The 16075-nt window shown below is 43.4% G+C and overlaps 1 protein-coding gene across 1 annotated transcript; it reads left to right on the forward strand.

Annotated features, from left to right (window-relative positions):
• The first annotated feature begins 1278 nt into the window (after positions 1–1278).
• Positions 1279–14416, forward strand: LOC142887609 (stereocilin). The gene is made up of 29 exons (XM_076025387.1): positions 1279–1381; positions 1475–2599; positions 2978–3002; positions 3111–3693; positions 3774–4655; positions 4764–4826; positions 4905–5030; positions 5210–5376; positions 5452–5638; positions 5784–5896; positions 6118–6250; positions 6342–6524; positions 6858–6896; positions 6980–7156; positions 7502–7651; positions 8729–8787; positions 8885–9008; positions 9107–9189; positions 9284–9419; positions 9780–9982; positions 10081–10171; positions 10262–10433; positions 10613–10782; positions 11289–11444; positions 11545–11687; positions 12111–12259; positions 13099–13196; positions 13892–14039; positions 14254–14416. The coding sequence occupies exons 1-29, from the start codon at positions 1279–1281 to the stop codon at positions 14340–14342; spliced, it is 5877 nt and encodes a 1958-aa protein (XP_075881502.1). The 3' UTR covers positions 14343–14416.
• The last annotated feature ends 1659 nt before the right edge of the window (positions 14417–16075 follow it).

Consider the following 16075-nt stretch of genomic DNA (forward strand, 5'->3'; position numbering starts at 1 on the left):
CGTGCAGGCCATGGTATCGTGCAGCGCAAGCGAGTGGAGGAAGGAGGGGGTGCTTTCACTGCTGAGCCCTCTTGGGTTTCAGGGCCTGTGGACAGTGGTCTGACTCCGGGGAGCCAGCTGCCGGGCCTCTGCACAGGGTTCCATTGTAAGTGGGCCTGAGTGAGGGATAAATGTGTCGGAGTGGTGACAGACTGCACAGTCCCGATGGGCCTGCAACCCCCTGTCAGTAAGACTACACCTCAGCAAAGCTCACATCACCAGATGAGTCCCACCGAGAGACAACTCAATGGGGAATCAGTCAGCGGGGGACATCACACAGTTAGAAGACGGGTTGGATTTGCTGGGTGTGATTAACATGATCCAGATTTTAACCTTGCCTGGGCACTTGGCTGAGTGCCGTGGCCTTCCTGCATCCTCCTAAAGCTCCAAAACATTGACCTGGAGGAACATATATTTACTTATCAATACATTTGCACATTTGAGAATACTAATATATGACAGTGACTGATCGCATACTGTAGTTCTTTTATTTGAATTGTGATAAAATTGGACGACTAACATTGTGTAATAATAGTGCCTTGTGATGTTTATAATACACCAGTAAAACAGATGAAGTCCAGACAAAAGTGACCCAAACGGTTTGAAGGACAGAGGATAACAGATAGAGGACACAGGTGGGAGGGGTGCTGGAGGAGAGGGTGAGCGGTAGAGAAAGTTGGAGTGATGCTGATACAGACAGAGGTGAGACCTGCTTGAGTTCATGCTGCTGAGTTACAAGTGTGGGCACTTGTTAGTTTTAAGGATACTAAAAGAAACTAGTGGATTTTAGCTCTTGGTAAGTCCTGATGTTTTTATTCCTTGCTACACAGTCCTTTAGCCTCAGGAGGGAAAAAAAATTGACAAGTTTTCATTTGTACAAATCAATATGTGTTACTTTAATATTTTTCCTTGAATTTATAGGCTCTACTCACTTTTCAGAAGTATTCTTGTTTGTTTCTGTTTACGAGCTACTGCCACTTGTATTTGTGTTTATTTCCAGCTTAGAACATTTGTTTTTGTAACAATGCTGTGAAAGGGATAAGGGGACGTGGAATAGGTCATTAAGATTTAATATCACCTCTCTGCTGAGACACATTACTCTGTGTATCCATCTCATTACAGGCTAATGACTAAAAGAACTCTGTTTTTTTAAGGTTTCTCAAGGTTTAGTGGTGGAATAAACAGTGAGAGAGAGATAAAATGTGATGGCACAACGTGGGTCACCGTGTGTGGTATGAGATGAAAATGGTGGATAAAGCACAGGGGATGGCCACCCTGGGATTCCTAAGCATTGTCATAGTTTGTGCCGTTGTGTTTGAACAAGCATCCTCTGAGGTGACCGGTGAGTGCACTGCAACACCACGCCTCTCAGTGCAATCATTGTAGTGTTAAAATCTAAATCTCTCCAATGATGTTTGTAATGCGGCTCTTTCAGGAGGGAGGGAAGACGATCAGCGAGATGCCATTTTTAGGGAGATCATTTCAAAGTTAAGCGCAGGGATCAGCAAAGACCCTCAGAGAGACCGCCCTAAAACTAATGACGATCAGCCAGTGCACCCTTGGGTGAGGAACTTAGTGGGGGGCCTAAAAAAACTTGGTCTGCTTCAAAGCAAGAGCCTGCCCTCATTAAATAAGCCGATAGACAGGCACCGGCTCTCTGGCTTCCTGTACAACATCTCTCTGTACCTCCAAGAGATGGGCGCTGAGCTGGAAGACGCACCAGCGGAGCCCGATGAGAATCATCTGTGGGAGAAGGTGCTGCATTTCTTCCTCCAGTCTGAAGGGCTGAACCAGTGGCACGGCCGTGTGCCACCGCGGCCCAGTGTCAGAGTGCAGGACTGGCTTTTATCCCTGAGGGGCAGCCCTCACTGGGACTGGCTCCTGGGTCTGCTCCAGAGTCTCATCACCCTCTCTGAGCGTCAGCCCCACCGACCGATTCTCACTTACTTAACTCAGAACTGGAAGACGGTCAGCGCTGTGCTGGAGGTGACTCTTCAGGCCCTGGTCAGCGGGACCTACGGCCAGGCCAGCGCAGGTCTTCAGGGCTTTATCTGTGCCCTGAAGGGTCAGAGTGACTGTGCATTCAACGTGAGCTGGCTTCAGACGCTGCTGCGCTTCCTAGAAACACGCAACTGGAAGCCCGTGGTGAGTTTACACCCAGCGGGAGAAGCTGCAGAACACAGAAAAACCTCAAGTGTGCTTGGTCAATTGAAGCCCTTCAGCTTGCCCCCTGAAGTCATCAAGCATGATGGGTTGACAAGCAATGCCTCGACGGAAAACTCAGCGGTAACTGCCGATGACCTGGAGTCTGTGCAGAACTTGCTGCTTCAGGCGTTGTCACGTTCCAGTGGGGGAGAGCGCAGTGGCAATTCAGCAGAGAAAAACCTGGCTCTGGTACAGAGTCTCGTCAATCTGAGGAAGGGTTTCCTGCACAGGTTGGGTAGCTCTGTCTACGGCAACCTCAAGAGAAAAGTATCACGGGTTACCATGGTGCTTCTGGATGATGTCAGCAGCCTGGTAGATGTGCCACAGCCCAGCACTCACAGCAGGTGCTCAGTTGGTGAGTATATTGTTTGCTTGAAGAGTTAGACGTACATCCATAGACTTGCTTCAGGAACATGGGGTCACTGGTCAAGTTAGTTCCAACTGGTTTGTATGAAGAGACTGACCGTACTTTGACCCGATAGACAGCAAAGGCACAGTGACTACCCCTGCTTTAAAATCTTTGCAGTCATCTGGGTGAAGAAAAGCGCCTGCTGTAGTCCCAGTTAATCTCTTTATCCCCTCATTGATGTCAGTAACATTATATCCTATGCATTGTTAGCTGAGCTGCGCTCTTACAGTAGGCATCTACATTCACTGCAGGAGATTTCAGGTATCTTTTACACCTCTCGGTTTCTCTGATTTTCTGTTTGCTTTTTTGGGGGTCAATGTTAAGGTGATGTCCGGCAGTTGATCTTATGGTGAGATATTTTTGAAATTCTAAATCATTTATTAACTGTGGTCCTCATATTTTAGAGCAGGAACAATGTCATGTGATGTACTTACAGCCTCCTTTCATGCACTTGTAGGGGGATAAGACACAATGTGACCTGGAACACGGAAGCTTTGGGTTTTGCTTCCCAGGGTCTGCCCAGCTCACTTCCATTCCTGTCCTGTCCATCCACCGGAACAAGTGAGCAAAAACCAACACCAGTTCCATCAGCTGCTCCAAAAACAGCCGCATCTTCAGAAAGGAACTTGAAACGTAATCGCCTTCATGAGCTTTATACGTCTCCCCGACACTCCTACGTCAGTCAGCCACAAACTGGGGAAAAGGGAGGCAGCTACGACGTCGGGTCGCAGCCAGACCACCCCTCCTCCGTAGAAATCTTGGAGGCTGCGTGTAACGAATCCATCCCTGGTCTGACGGGCGTCTCCAACTTCACAGTGTTTCTTTACTGCAAACTCTTTGAAGGGGACAACGAGTCTGTCGACCCCGCGGTGTTCCAGATGGGAGTGGACCTCCACTCCACTTGCTCTGAAGCCGCCTGGTACCTGTCTGCCGCTGAGGAAGACCTCTTTTGGATTCATGTCTGCAGTGAGTTCTTTGCCCACGAATTCAACAACACAGTGTGCGCCAACTCCTCCTTCTGGCTGCGCAGAGCACACCAGGTAATTGGACTCAATCCAATTGCTCCTTTCCCAATTGCTACATATTCACCTCACCTCATGACGGCTTTTGAACTCCGCAGGCGGCACTGGCAAAGGACTATCGCTTCGTCAACCAGACAAGCTTGGAAGAACTGTGTGTGCAGGTGTCAGGTGAAACAACAGGGAGCCCAACGCCCAGCAGCAACTGCATCAAGGGGTTCGCCAACGGGTCACTCAGCGCCCGGACTTTCAGGCACTGCTTCCTCCCCAACAACTCTGCCCTCATCGCAGCTTTGTGTGGAAAGGAACCCTCTGATTCGTACCGATCCTCCCCGCAGGAAAGCTGGGCTGGGACATACTGCTCCAAAATACAGAACACCTCCAGTGTTAATGCCACAGAAGAAAACTGTCAATACAGAAAGTGGGATGTGTACGACTTTACCAACTCCAGCCTCCTGGCGCTCTGTGGGCGAACACATGGACTGAGAGAGCACATCTGCCTTAATGCCACACTGCACAGTCAGCTGGTGAAGTCAGTGCCTCAGCTCACTGACATCTGTGCTGAGGCAGATGCAGAGGCCGGGAAGTGTCTGCTTCAGAGGATTTTTGACATGCTCCCCGCGCCTTACAAGTTTGACACGTCACAACTCTGTGTGGACCCCGCTCCCCTGCTGGCGGACGCGGTGCACAAGCTGAGCGTGTGTGAAGTGGAGGGGAGGGAACGCGAGGGGCTGTTGGTCATGCTGGGCTACGTGTTGCGAGTTCTGGACTTTATGGTCGGCCTCTCTTCGGGTCTGGATGAAGGAGAGAGGGAGGCGAGACAGGGTTTGGGCCAGGCCATCCTTCTCTCCAGCCTCCTTGACAACAGCTCCTGGGCAACCCTGCAGCCAGAAGCCTCCGTGAGCGTCCTGCAAACTGTGGGAGTGTTCCTCCGCAGAGAGCAGAATACCACTCTAAAGGAAGACCTGTTGAGCTGCTTTAGTGTAAGTTGGCGGAATATTAATATGACACGCAGACAGACATACACACAAACACACACATACGTAATCAACTAGCACAAACTTGATGCTATTGTTTTGCTTTTTCCTCAGCCGGTCTTGTGGGAACTCATCCAGCAAGATGACAACTCATCTGCTCTGAGTGTCCTGCTCCAGGTACAGCTGCATTCATTTTAGGCCATTCACAACAGAGGAGCCTCATTCTGAGGTGACCCAATTTGTCTGTCCCTGCAGGAGTATCTGCAGATGCCGAGAGACAGCATTCGGACCCTGGTGATGTCAGCAGAGAAAGACGCTGTCAAGCGTTTCATCTCCCGTGTGCATCAAAGTTGGGACCAATTACAAGTTGAAACAGACAAGGTTCCTCCTAAAATCTCCCAGGGTGCATAAGTGAAAATATATGCCTGAGCGTAGGCTTTACCACTGGTCTATTATTTTACACTATTCTGTTTGAATATATGTCATGGGCCATGCATATTTAAAGGGGGTCAACCTGAATGCACATCAGCTCTTTCCTGTGCTTTTGTTTTGACTGTCAGGCCTCCCAGAGAGAGTTGCAGGCCATGGAAACAATGACCGCAGCTTTTATCCATAAGTTCCCCCGAGTGACCCCAGAGTTGTTTGTCGACCTGTCTCAGTTCATTCCCTTCATGTCTGTCTCTGATATAATGAGCTTTCCCGCCTCGCTGATAGTCAACGACAGCGTGTAAGTCATGCGAGGACTGAACTTTAAGCACCGCGTCCACTTGGTGATGCTGACGACTGCGATGCTGCTCTGCAGGTTGACTGCCATTCGAGACCACAGCTCAGGGATGAAGCTGCTGCAGAAAAAAGCTTTTGTGAAACGACTCCTGCAGTCAAGTGCGGTGGGCGACGTCCCGACGTGGCCGCCATACTTTCTGAGATCCATCCTCCCACTTCTGCCTTACCTCCCAGTTAGCTACTTCCAACAGCTAACGGCACAGCAGGTCAGAAGTCACAACAATGATGACAACGGAAGCAAAAGCATGTGTGAAATTTTGTTTGCAGTTTACCAAGACCATAGAGTTGTTTATTTATGTACAATTCAAAAGTTTTCAGTGATTTTTTTTAATACTATCTCGCCTGAATCAGCTCAGTCCTCTAGTGGAGTGGCTTGGTAATGGCAGTGTAGACGGTGTAAGGGGCCGCCATGTGCTCCGAACTCTCTTTAACAAGAGAAACCTGACCAAGGAGGACATTCTAAGGTTTGTGTACAAATTATTTATATGATTGCTTATTCTGTGTTTTGCAAAATTAGATTTAATGCAGAGTTTTGATCACATTAGCATTGAAATTCTAGCCAGTGGTGTGATTTGGTTGATATTGTTGATGAGTGGACAGTAAACCAAAAGTGCAAAAGATATTTTATTTTGGATAATCTCCTATACAGTATAAGATGCCTTCAATTAAATGTAAATCCTTTCAGGTTAGGAATCCTTGCATGTTATCTGGACCCACTGGACCTGGGACCCTTCCTTCATGGCTCGGCAGTGTCTCTGACTCTGTGGCTGCAGCTCACACAGTGCATGACTAAAGGCCTCATCAGTGATAGCGGCAGAGTGAGCCTTGCATTCAGCAATGCATTCCCAGTCCCATCATTCATTTCATGTAATGTCTGATGGAGTGTGTTGAAACGTGTTCCCCTGACAGCTGTCCTCTTGGTTGATACCAGCCTCTGAGAGCCTGAACATCAGCAGCATGGGCGCTGCACAGCTGTCGGACTTCAGTGCTGTGCTGACCCACTTAGGGGCTTCCCTGTTGGTTTCCCTCCCATCACCACTGCTGCTGGAACTGCTAACACAACCAGGACTGCACCAATATTCCCCAGCGCAGGTGAGTAGGGAACTTTTCTGTCTTCTATAATTAAATTGTTAAATTCTGGTTACTCATGTAACTGTGAGATTCCAAAAACAAGTTTTATTTCCATAAAGGCTAATTGAAAGAAAAAAAGTAATGCAAAAAAACATGAAATCAAGGAAGCGGGACTCAATTTCTACATGGATTAATTTATAAGAAAATGCAGGCTACTATTTGTGCTAAATGTATTTTCTCTCCTGACTCTATTATTTATATATATTGATGAAATTAATAACCAGTTCTTGAATTAAATTTTAAACACTTATTTCTCGCATGCCTGCTGTGTGAATGTTTCAACTCTTCCCTTAGGCTTTCCAAATATTATCCAAGATATCAAAGGACACCAATGTGAGTAGACACGTTTGAAGTATGTTTTGTTATTCCAGAAAACTACATTTATATGACTGCTTGTATTTCTCTCGCCTTGCAAGCTTACCATGGAAAACCTGTGCAGACTGAGGCCTTTACATCCTGGGCTGTCACCTGCTGTGTTCAGAGACCTCCAGTGGGCTGACATCAGTCAAAGCGGCCTCTGCCAGTGCTGGATGATGACACTCAATCAGCTTAAGCCTGGTCATAGAGCCCTGCTGTACGGTGCATTGCAGGAGGTGATGATGGCCCTGTTTACTGATCATACAGCTTCCCTGTGTTTGAATGTGAGCTGTGATAAAGTTGCAACAGAATAGCAGTAATTTTAATAAGTGGTGTATTTTGATCAATGTTTTTCTTTTTCTTTTCAAGTTATTTATGAAAATGCACAATTGCACAATATCATTATTTGAAGTCACAGCTTTTCACATGACTAGATGCATAATATTTTAAAATGTTTTCTTAACAAACATTACAACATTCAGAAACTTTTTGTGAAGAAATTAGTGAAATTTCTAGACAAAGTTCCTTTATGCTTTATACCAGGCCTCCTTTTATTTCTCGCTGTCATTCGTTGCCAACAGGCTCTCCACAGTGACGAGCAGAACATCACTCAGTTGCCAAACTGTCTCTTACCTTTCGTGCCTCTGCGGAAGTTGACAGAAAACTTAAATGGTGAAGAAATACTGAGACACATCAGCCGTTACAAAGAGGTGGCCTGGTCACCACAACAGGTGAACATTTTCCCAAGAGCTACCTCGTGACAGCTGTTTCAAGGTGCATCGATGGTTTAAGAGCTCTTTGGCTGTGTAGTAAGGTTACCAGCTTCACTTTTCACAGCCCCATTAGTCTATAACTCATTGGATATGCTCCAGATGAGCCTTTCAGGATATTAATACTCTATACGTGTCAGCCACCATCAAGCTAATTAGTTTGGATGTAGTACAATGGTGTGGGGGAGTGCAGCGTAAATTAATAATGGCTGCCTTAAAGGGATTTTGTCACAGCCAGTGTATTTCACTTTCTTGTACTTGGCCTAACGAGACAAATCAATACACAGTGCCCTTTTAAGCAAATAGCTTGGCTTAAATGTATTAGACACACAATATTTAAACCAAAATGTTAAATTTAGGACATTATCAGGTCAAATGTTTCAGCACCCTGCTTAGGTCCTTGTCTGTTTGAAGACAAACTCAATAGTTTGTAATTACTGTTATGATTACACCCTCTGTCCTCCTGTCTGAAGCTCATGATTTTCAATTTCCTGCAGCAATCTCAGATAGGGTTTCACATTCAACTTGAAAAAAAATTGCCACAGCACACAGACGAGCAAACCTCTGTCCTCAAACTAAGTGCAGACCTGTGAGGATATACTGGCACTGATGTACCATTTGTCTAGACTGGTATTTTTTCAGTGTGTTTTCAACTGTTGTTAGGCTGTCTATGAAAAGGCTGAAATAGGATTTAGTGAAGCTGTATTACTAGTCAATCTAGTTTGCGTGTAATGTGTTTAGAGTGAAAATTATTCATGAGACAAATCTTTTTTTTTTTCGTCTAATGTTGGCTTTTTAAAGCAGTTAATGATCAGCAGCAGAATCTTTATTTCATGTGTAAATAATATTCAGAATACTAGTAATTGACTGACAAGAATACCTCTTAATGTGAGCAGTCATTATAAAACTGTCTCAGTCTGAACTCTATTTCTTTTCCAATGGCTGTATTGTTAAAGGATAATAGGGCATTTAGCATTTTGTTTTTAACGTGACCAGACTGAAAACCATGTGTTCTCTAACACGTTTTTGTCTGCACAGGCTCAGCTTTTGTTCAAAAAGATCTGTGACTATAAAAACATGACAAGCCTTATGGCAAGGTTGGTTGGATTTAAGCTATTATAACATTATGATCTTAGGTCTTAGGTCATCTTCTCCTATAAACAAGTGACATAAAACTCATCTTTTTTTAAACAGAGGTCTGGGCCACATTGCCAGTGGGATGACTTGTGACTTTCTGAGGCTTCAGAGCAATAAAACAGATTTTGCAGAGCTCCTGCAGTTCCTCACGGAGCTCCCTGGGGACAGAAGACCTGCTCTGGTAAAGACATAAGTTTATGTTACTTGTTTAAATCAATGAGAAACATATATTTCTAACACGTTCCATTATGTTCTGTTATGTTGTGGGCGCGCTATTAGCGCAAGTGTATTGTAGACGAGCTGAAGAGGCCACCTGAATTTGACCTTGATGTTTTAAGCCCAGGCTTTGCAGCCACTTTACCGTAAGCATAAATTGTTCTTCTTTGGTATGAAAATATGGAACTGTTTGATTGTCTACATGTTCCTTGAATAAACATTTCTCTCTTTCATTCCCAGTGTGACAATAGTGGAGAACCTCTCGAATGTATCCTTCAGAGCCATTCTGGATCACGTTCAGGCCCACTTTGTTGATTTCCTCAAGCTGCCACATTACAAGCAAATGAATTTAGCAGAGAGAGCCCTAACTGAGCTGGTAAAACGCCCACATGGCCTTTCAATAACCTGCCCTTTCAATCATATCTTGTGCAAAAGCTGATAAATTTGGGCTTTTTCGAATTACTAAATATGTGATCATGTTGCTGCACACAATTGTAAATTCTTTACTCAAAGCGGTAAAACTTTCTTCAAAGGTTCTGTAAATATCGAGTCCTACTGATACAGCATGGGGTCAGAATAGGCATCATATATTATACAAGACACATGCACCAAGAGAGAGAGAAATTAATTCACAGGGTAATCTGTATCCTACTTTTGGCAAGTTTTCTTGCAAATGTAGTCACATCAGTGCGAAATCCCAGTAGTCCAGGTTCACTGAGTGTACGGTCGTCTGCAGGATTCTTCTCAGGCTGACAGGGAGATTGATGGCACCACTCTGGACACACTCGGGCCTTTAGTGCCCTTCTTGGACCGGGACAGCTTGGCTCTAGTGGACAGGAAAGCTCTGGCTCTGCGTCTGGAGGAGATGCAAAACTTCTGCCTTCCCAAAGAAGCTCTCAAAGACATTAGTTCCCTGCTGACACAGAGAGACCTGCTAGGGTGAAACGGCACAGCCTATTTTTGGTTACCACGACCGTCTCAGTTGCATGAAATATTCCAACATTTGGGGCACACGTACGATGGTATGTCTCTTTCAGGGAGCCGTCAAATTGGCACATTGGGGATGTGGAACATTTGGGCAGGCTGGTGTTTTCTCTCTCTGCCAAGCAGATTAACACCATCCCACTGGTGAGACTGAGCCCCACACATCACACTGCAACAAACCATGCAAAGAATTACTTTTCTTTGTATCTTTTTTTCTCTGTGCACCTTCCACAGACGGTGTTGAATAAAGACACAGTGGAGCAGGTCCTGGTGGGTCAAAGTCGCTGGGAGGACAGCGTGGTGGGCAGAGTGTGTGCGACACAGTGTGTGGACCGGCAACATCAGAAGCAGCAGACTCAGAGCCTCATTCGAGGAATCGTCAAAGCTCGTAGCAGGAGAGCCAAAGGTCCAGTAGATATCCAATAAACTGCCCCTAGCACTTTTGACTGGTTTATTTCTGTGCACTGCTGTGTCATATTGATTCTATCTACTTCAAACCTAGCACTATCATCTAGCACTGACTGACTGCCAGTCATGAGTTATGAGTTGAATTGTCGGGGCTTTTACGTGCTTTCTGCTGAGCAGTGTTGGTTCCGAGCTGCGCTGACATCAGAGGGACCTTCCCCTCAGCATGGACGTCCATTCAGCTCAGCCGCATGGCACAGGAGGATCTCATACAGTGTGTGGAAGTGTTTGGCCAGGATGACTCCATGAGCTCTGAGCAGCGCCGGGCGTTATGGGTCAAATTGAGACCGGTCAGTGAATCAACACATCATTTGCGTTGTCCGTTTTTTGACTCTCGACAGCATGAACGCATTTTGTCTCTCCGTTTAGAGTACAACATGTCTGTGTCAATTAGTTGATTCTCGAACGGAGAGGTTATTATTATTATCATTATCATTATTATTATTATTATTATTATTATTGTTGTTGTTGTTGTATCCTCTAATTAAAGCCACAAGTACCACACACCTGGTGGCTGTTGGTTACACAAATGATTCGACTGTGCTTTACTCAAATATCACACTGCAAGCCTCATGATATGCACACAGACAAGCAGGGAAAGAGCGCTGCCAGAGGCCAAACTGGCCCTTGGAACTGTTTTTCTGTTCCCCTTGCTTACAAGCTTCAATTGTTTGGAAGCAAGCGACAGAAGAAATCATTGTCAGCCACGTTAAAGAACTAAAGGAAACACGAGATGCATTCGTGTGTCATCATTACTTCTGGCTCTAACAGTGCCCTGGTTGTTTACTGAATACAGTCCTTCAGTCCAGTGAGAGAGCTGAGAGCAGATCAGGTCCTGTCTCTGGGCTCACTGGTGACTGAGATGGCAGAGAGAGAACTTCAGGCCGCTGCTCCCACAGATCTGGGTGCGCTGGCTCACCTGGGGACTCTGTCAAACTGGAGCCCTAAAAAGGTCTTTTCCCCCCTCACTGTATCCTCCTGATATTGAACAAAACAAGTATACAGGAAGGCAACCATACATTTCATGCTTCCGTCTTCCATTTTTTCCCAAGATGAGAGCAGCGATTTCAGGTGTAATGTGGAAACGCAAACTCATGGTGGAGCAGTTTGCGGCAACTGATTTGGCGACATTCGGCCACCTGATCTGTGGGCTGCATCCCTCAGAGATCAGAAGACTGAGCCCATACAACCTGAGGTGAGGCGTCTGTCTCCATTTGAATTCCTCCTGCACAAACACAACAAGTGCACTAAAGTAAACCCAAAAGTACTTTACCCATTTTAATTTTATCCGACCACCAGAAAAACTGGAGTGATTCAGTACGTCACACTGGCCCTGTGGCTGTTGTCAAATAACTTGCTTCTCTGGTGGTACCTCGAAGAGATGGCTCTAATATTATCTCCAAATTACTGACCACATCCTCAAATTCTAACAAACCATCACTGGATGACTTTCCTGTGATTTCAGAGAATAATTCATTGTTTTTCTTTCATGTGCAAATGTTGAAGCAGATGCGAGCAAACAGAGCAGGGAAATATTTCTTAGCTGCATGAACGTGAGCCGTTTTACATACCTTCAGAGAGTGATTAATTCCTGAATATTTTTTCCCCTCCACTGCAGTATGGCTGTGCCATTCCTGCGGGAAGCGACAATGCCTTGCACAGAGCAACAGATGGAGGCATTGACAAGCTGTTTGTCCAAACCTGAGGCCTTTGGCCCAGTAAATGCTTGGGGAACAGAAGTTTTCCTTGAAATTGGGACATTGGCAGGTACAGTAGAAAATCACATCCTAAAACTGGGAAGAGGATATGATAGCTCACTGGCTACAATTGAAAATATCCCCGAGGGAGGAAAAGTTGTGCAAAACTTTTCCGTGGTGTGATAATAAGACACAGCAATCATCAGACTACTGTTGCAAACCACTAGAGCTCGGAAAATGTGGCAAGAAGAGAGACCACGCTAGAGTGCTCAGACAAATACAAATTTATTAAACGTAAGCTAAAACAGTAAGGTACGATAAAGTGGATGCAAGCTGTGGAAGAAATGTTATCACCTAATAGCGTGATAAAACCCAAAGCAATTAAGATTTTAAACAAGGCCTGATTCTAAACAAGGGCCAATAAAAATGCAAATGTCTGTTTAGTCATTCAAACGCAGTGCACTATTTTTTTTACTTAAAGAAATCATATATTTTCAATACTAATGAGATGTTTGTGTGACACATTTTGGAATCTGCACATTAATTTGTTGTTCATGATTATCACAGATGTCCTAAAGCCTGCAAAAGCAAAAGTGGAGAGCATGAAAAAAAGTGTGCTCATCTCGACGATTCGATCCAAACATGACAGTGACAGTTCATTTCCTAACTTCTAGCAAATGCAAAGCAGTAACAGCTGCTCCTTTGGCTATAACTCTTTTTTGTTGAAGACGTGAAAGTAATCTGCGACTACTTAGATCAACGATTTTAATCTTGTTGGGCCAGACGTGATTGGATTTGAATTCTCAAAAAGCTGTGAGAGTTGACATGAAACTTAATTAGATGATGATTCTCCAGCTGCCTTAAACTAGATGTGGGTGTTGTCACATCACAGTGTCTTTTTCTGCTCAGTGGGCCTGGAGGATATGGTGTTGTCAGCTCTCGTGCAGGAACAAGTGGAGGGAATCACCCCGGATGCCATCGCCCTTATGACACCAAAAAAGATGGCAGTATGTTTCAACGATTATGTAAATTCCATTTATTTTATTTTGCCTTCAGCATGTTGCACCACGAGGAGGAGAGCTCAGGTGCAAATCAAGGAAGTAACAGTGACGGCTGCATTTGATTTGGCCACTCCAGTTTTGAGGTCATGGCTGGGTTTTTTTTTTGCTGTCACTCTCGGTATTTTACTTGGTTCTGCACTGAATTTTTATACAAAACCTTAAAATATGCCTGATTTTTTTCATTCATGGAATCCATACTTTATTTATAACAAAATAATGAATTTTGTAGAGCCCTGTCTTGCACCGATAGAAATAAATAAATAATTCCTGGACTTGGCCTTTTATCTGGATCGGCATCAAAATGTTAATGGGCCCCTCCTTGCTCTTGGCCTGGTCTTCCAATAAGTTTTATTAAAATACATTTTGTAGCTGATGCATAATTCTGATTTTAAAAAAAAGTTTTAAAATGTATATATGGTAGAACCTCAACTTTCTTTGTGAAATATTTAAATTTTAAGCACCTTGGAATACTATAACAAAAATATATTTCCCTCATCTGAAGTTGACACAAAGGTTCACGCTCTCGTGGTGACACTGGATTCTGATCAGTAATGAAGTAGTCATAAGATATCAGAAAATGATGCTCTTAGCAACTCCTCTGAAGTGTCCTATAACAGCATCTGTGTGTGTCTGTCTCACAGGTGGTCTTCAGTGTCTCTCAGTTATCGTGGCTGAGCGCCGAGCAGGCGTGGACGGTCACTGAGGAGCAGTGGGCGGAGCTGGACACTGAGCAAAGAAATGCCATTCAGCGAGCCAGATACGAGGGAGACGTCCTGCTGGGGCTAAGAGGTGCACTTAGGGGAAAAGAGCAACCTTGATTTAAAAAAATAAAAGTCCATCTCACGGCATTTTCCTTAATGAATCTGCACTTTTAAATCTTTTACTGAGTAATGACTTTGGGCATGTGCATGTTTTTTGATGTGGGTATGTAATATGGACCAACCGCTGTTGTGTTTATGGTGATCAGGCGGTGATGCATGCTCTGCTTTACTGTCCCCCCCAGGGAGAAACTTGGCTCAATCCACCCTGAGCGCAGCAGGCTTCACTGTGCGCTCCTTGGCTCTGTGCCTCCTGCTGTGGTGGCTCATTTAAAATGCTGAAACCAATTTAATGTTCCTATGTATCGTCAAATTTGTACTTCAGTAAATATCAATAGTTAATGTAAACTGTTCTGCCTCCTTGGTGTGTGAGTCTGTCACTGTGCTTCCAGACATCTTCGGTGTAAATAAGTACATGTTGTGCACGCAGTATATGTTATTTATTTTATTGTTTGTATTTTTCCAAGGATCGTGCTATTCAAAAAGCCTGTCAGGATTTGTGAATGAACCAACAAAGTTAGGTTGTTGAATTAAAATGCTGTGCACTGCTTTTGTACAGCCCAGAGATCTAATCTAAAGAATATCACTGAGACCACCACTATCCGTCCGTCATGCCCTGCAGCTGTGGTGTCATGATACCACATGAGGGCCAACTTCAATCAACCAAGACTTGGATTTTGAATTATGATCCAAAGTTTCCAGCCAGTATCATAAACAAAAAGAAGCTTATAGACCATCATGCAAGTGTGTTTGTCTAGTATGTTTGAATGAATTTGAAATACAAAAGATTTTTTGTGCTTTTTCTCTTTTTTTAAACTAAATCATAGAGTAATTGATCACATTTACAATCATTTTTGAAAGAATTTACATCAACAAAGTAACAATAGTAGGAAGAAAGTAGGAAGACTATTGATTTATCGACAGCCAATTTCACTTAAAGCTCTTAAGAGCAGTATTTTTAAATTTTTGCGCAATGCAACTTTTTATGTTAAAATGTATAATAATCATTTTATATATATGTATATATATATATATATATATATATATATATATATATATATATATATATATATATATATATATATATATATATATATATATATACATATACATATATATATATATATATGTATATATATATATATATATATATATATATATATATATATATATATATATATACATATATATATATATATATATATACATATATATATATATATATATATACATATATATATATATATATACATATATATATACATATATATATATACATATATATATATATATATATATATATATATATATATATATATATATATATATATATATGTATTTATATATATATACACACCAGGCTCTGTTATATTTCAGTTATTCTCTACACAGCAACTTTAGATTCCCACAAATTCCCCTCAGGCTATTTCTCCTAATCAACATCTCCAGTTTATGCTATGTTGCCAAGTAAAAGCTCATGAGTTTGAACAAAAACAAAGTCTTTCCTCAAGCTAATTCCTTCCCAGTGGCCTCAAGATCCAGATTGTCCTTATTTTTCCCATGTTTTTGAAGACTACAGCTGGACGGGCCAGACACATTGCTATCAGTGCTATGTCCCCAGTTGTTTCAAAGTATTTAATCCCATGTCTGGACCTTAGATGTTGGCCTCAACATAGCTGAGAACATAAGGCTAAGTAGCTCCATGATATCGTACTTCATATCAATTTCATGCCAAATTCTCTTCCTCTCTCTCGTCTGCAAAACATCTCTCTTTTCATTCCCTCTTAGGTGGTACTTGATTGTATCCGGCCTCATTTTAGATCTTCAAATCCCCTGTTGAGCAGTTTGTCTCTTTGCCTAAGAAAGTACTTTAGAAATAGATTTACCATGTTTAAAGTTGAATAGCCCGAGGCTCGTGTGCCTTTAATGCTTCTGATCAAAGTGTTTAGGTTTATTACTGTGTAATCACAGAAGGATGCTCCTGAGACTGGCTGGATTGCTCTGTTC

The sequence above is a fragment of the Nelusetta ayraudi genome, unplaced genomic scaffold (assembly GCF_046127955.1).
Source record: "Nelusetta ayraudi isolate G7.1 ecotype Tasmania unplaced genomic scaffold, CSIRO-AGI_Nayr_v1 ptg000002l, whole genome shotgun sequence".
Taxonomy (NCBI): Eukaryota; Metazoa; Chordata; class Actinopteri; order Tetraodontiformes; family Monacanthidae; genus Nelusetta; species Nelusetta ayraudi.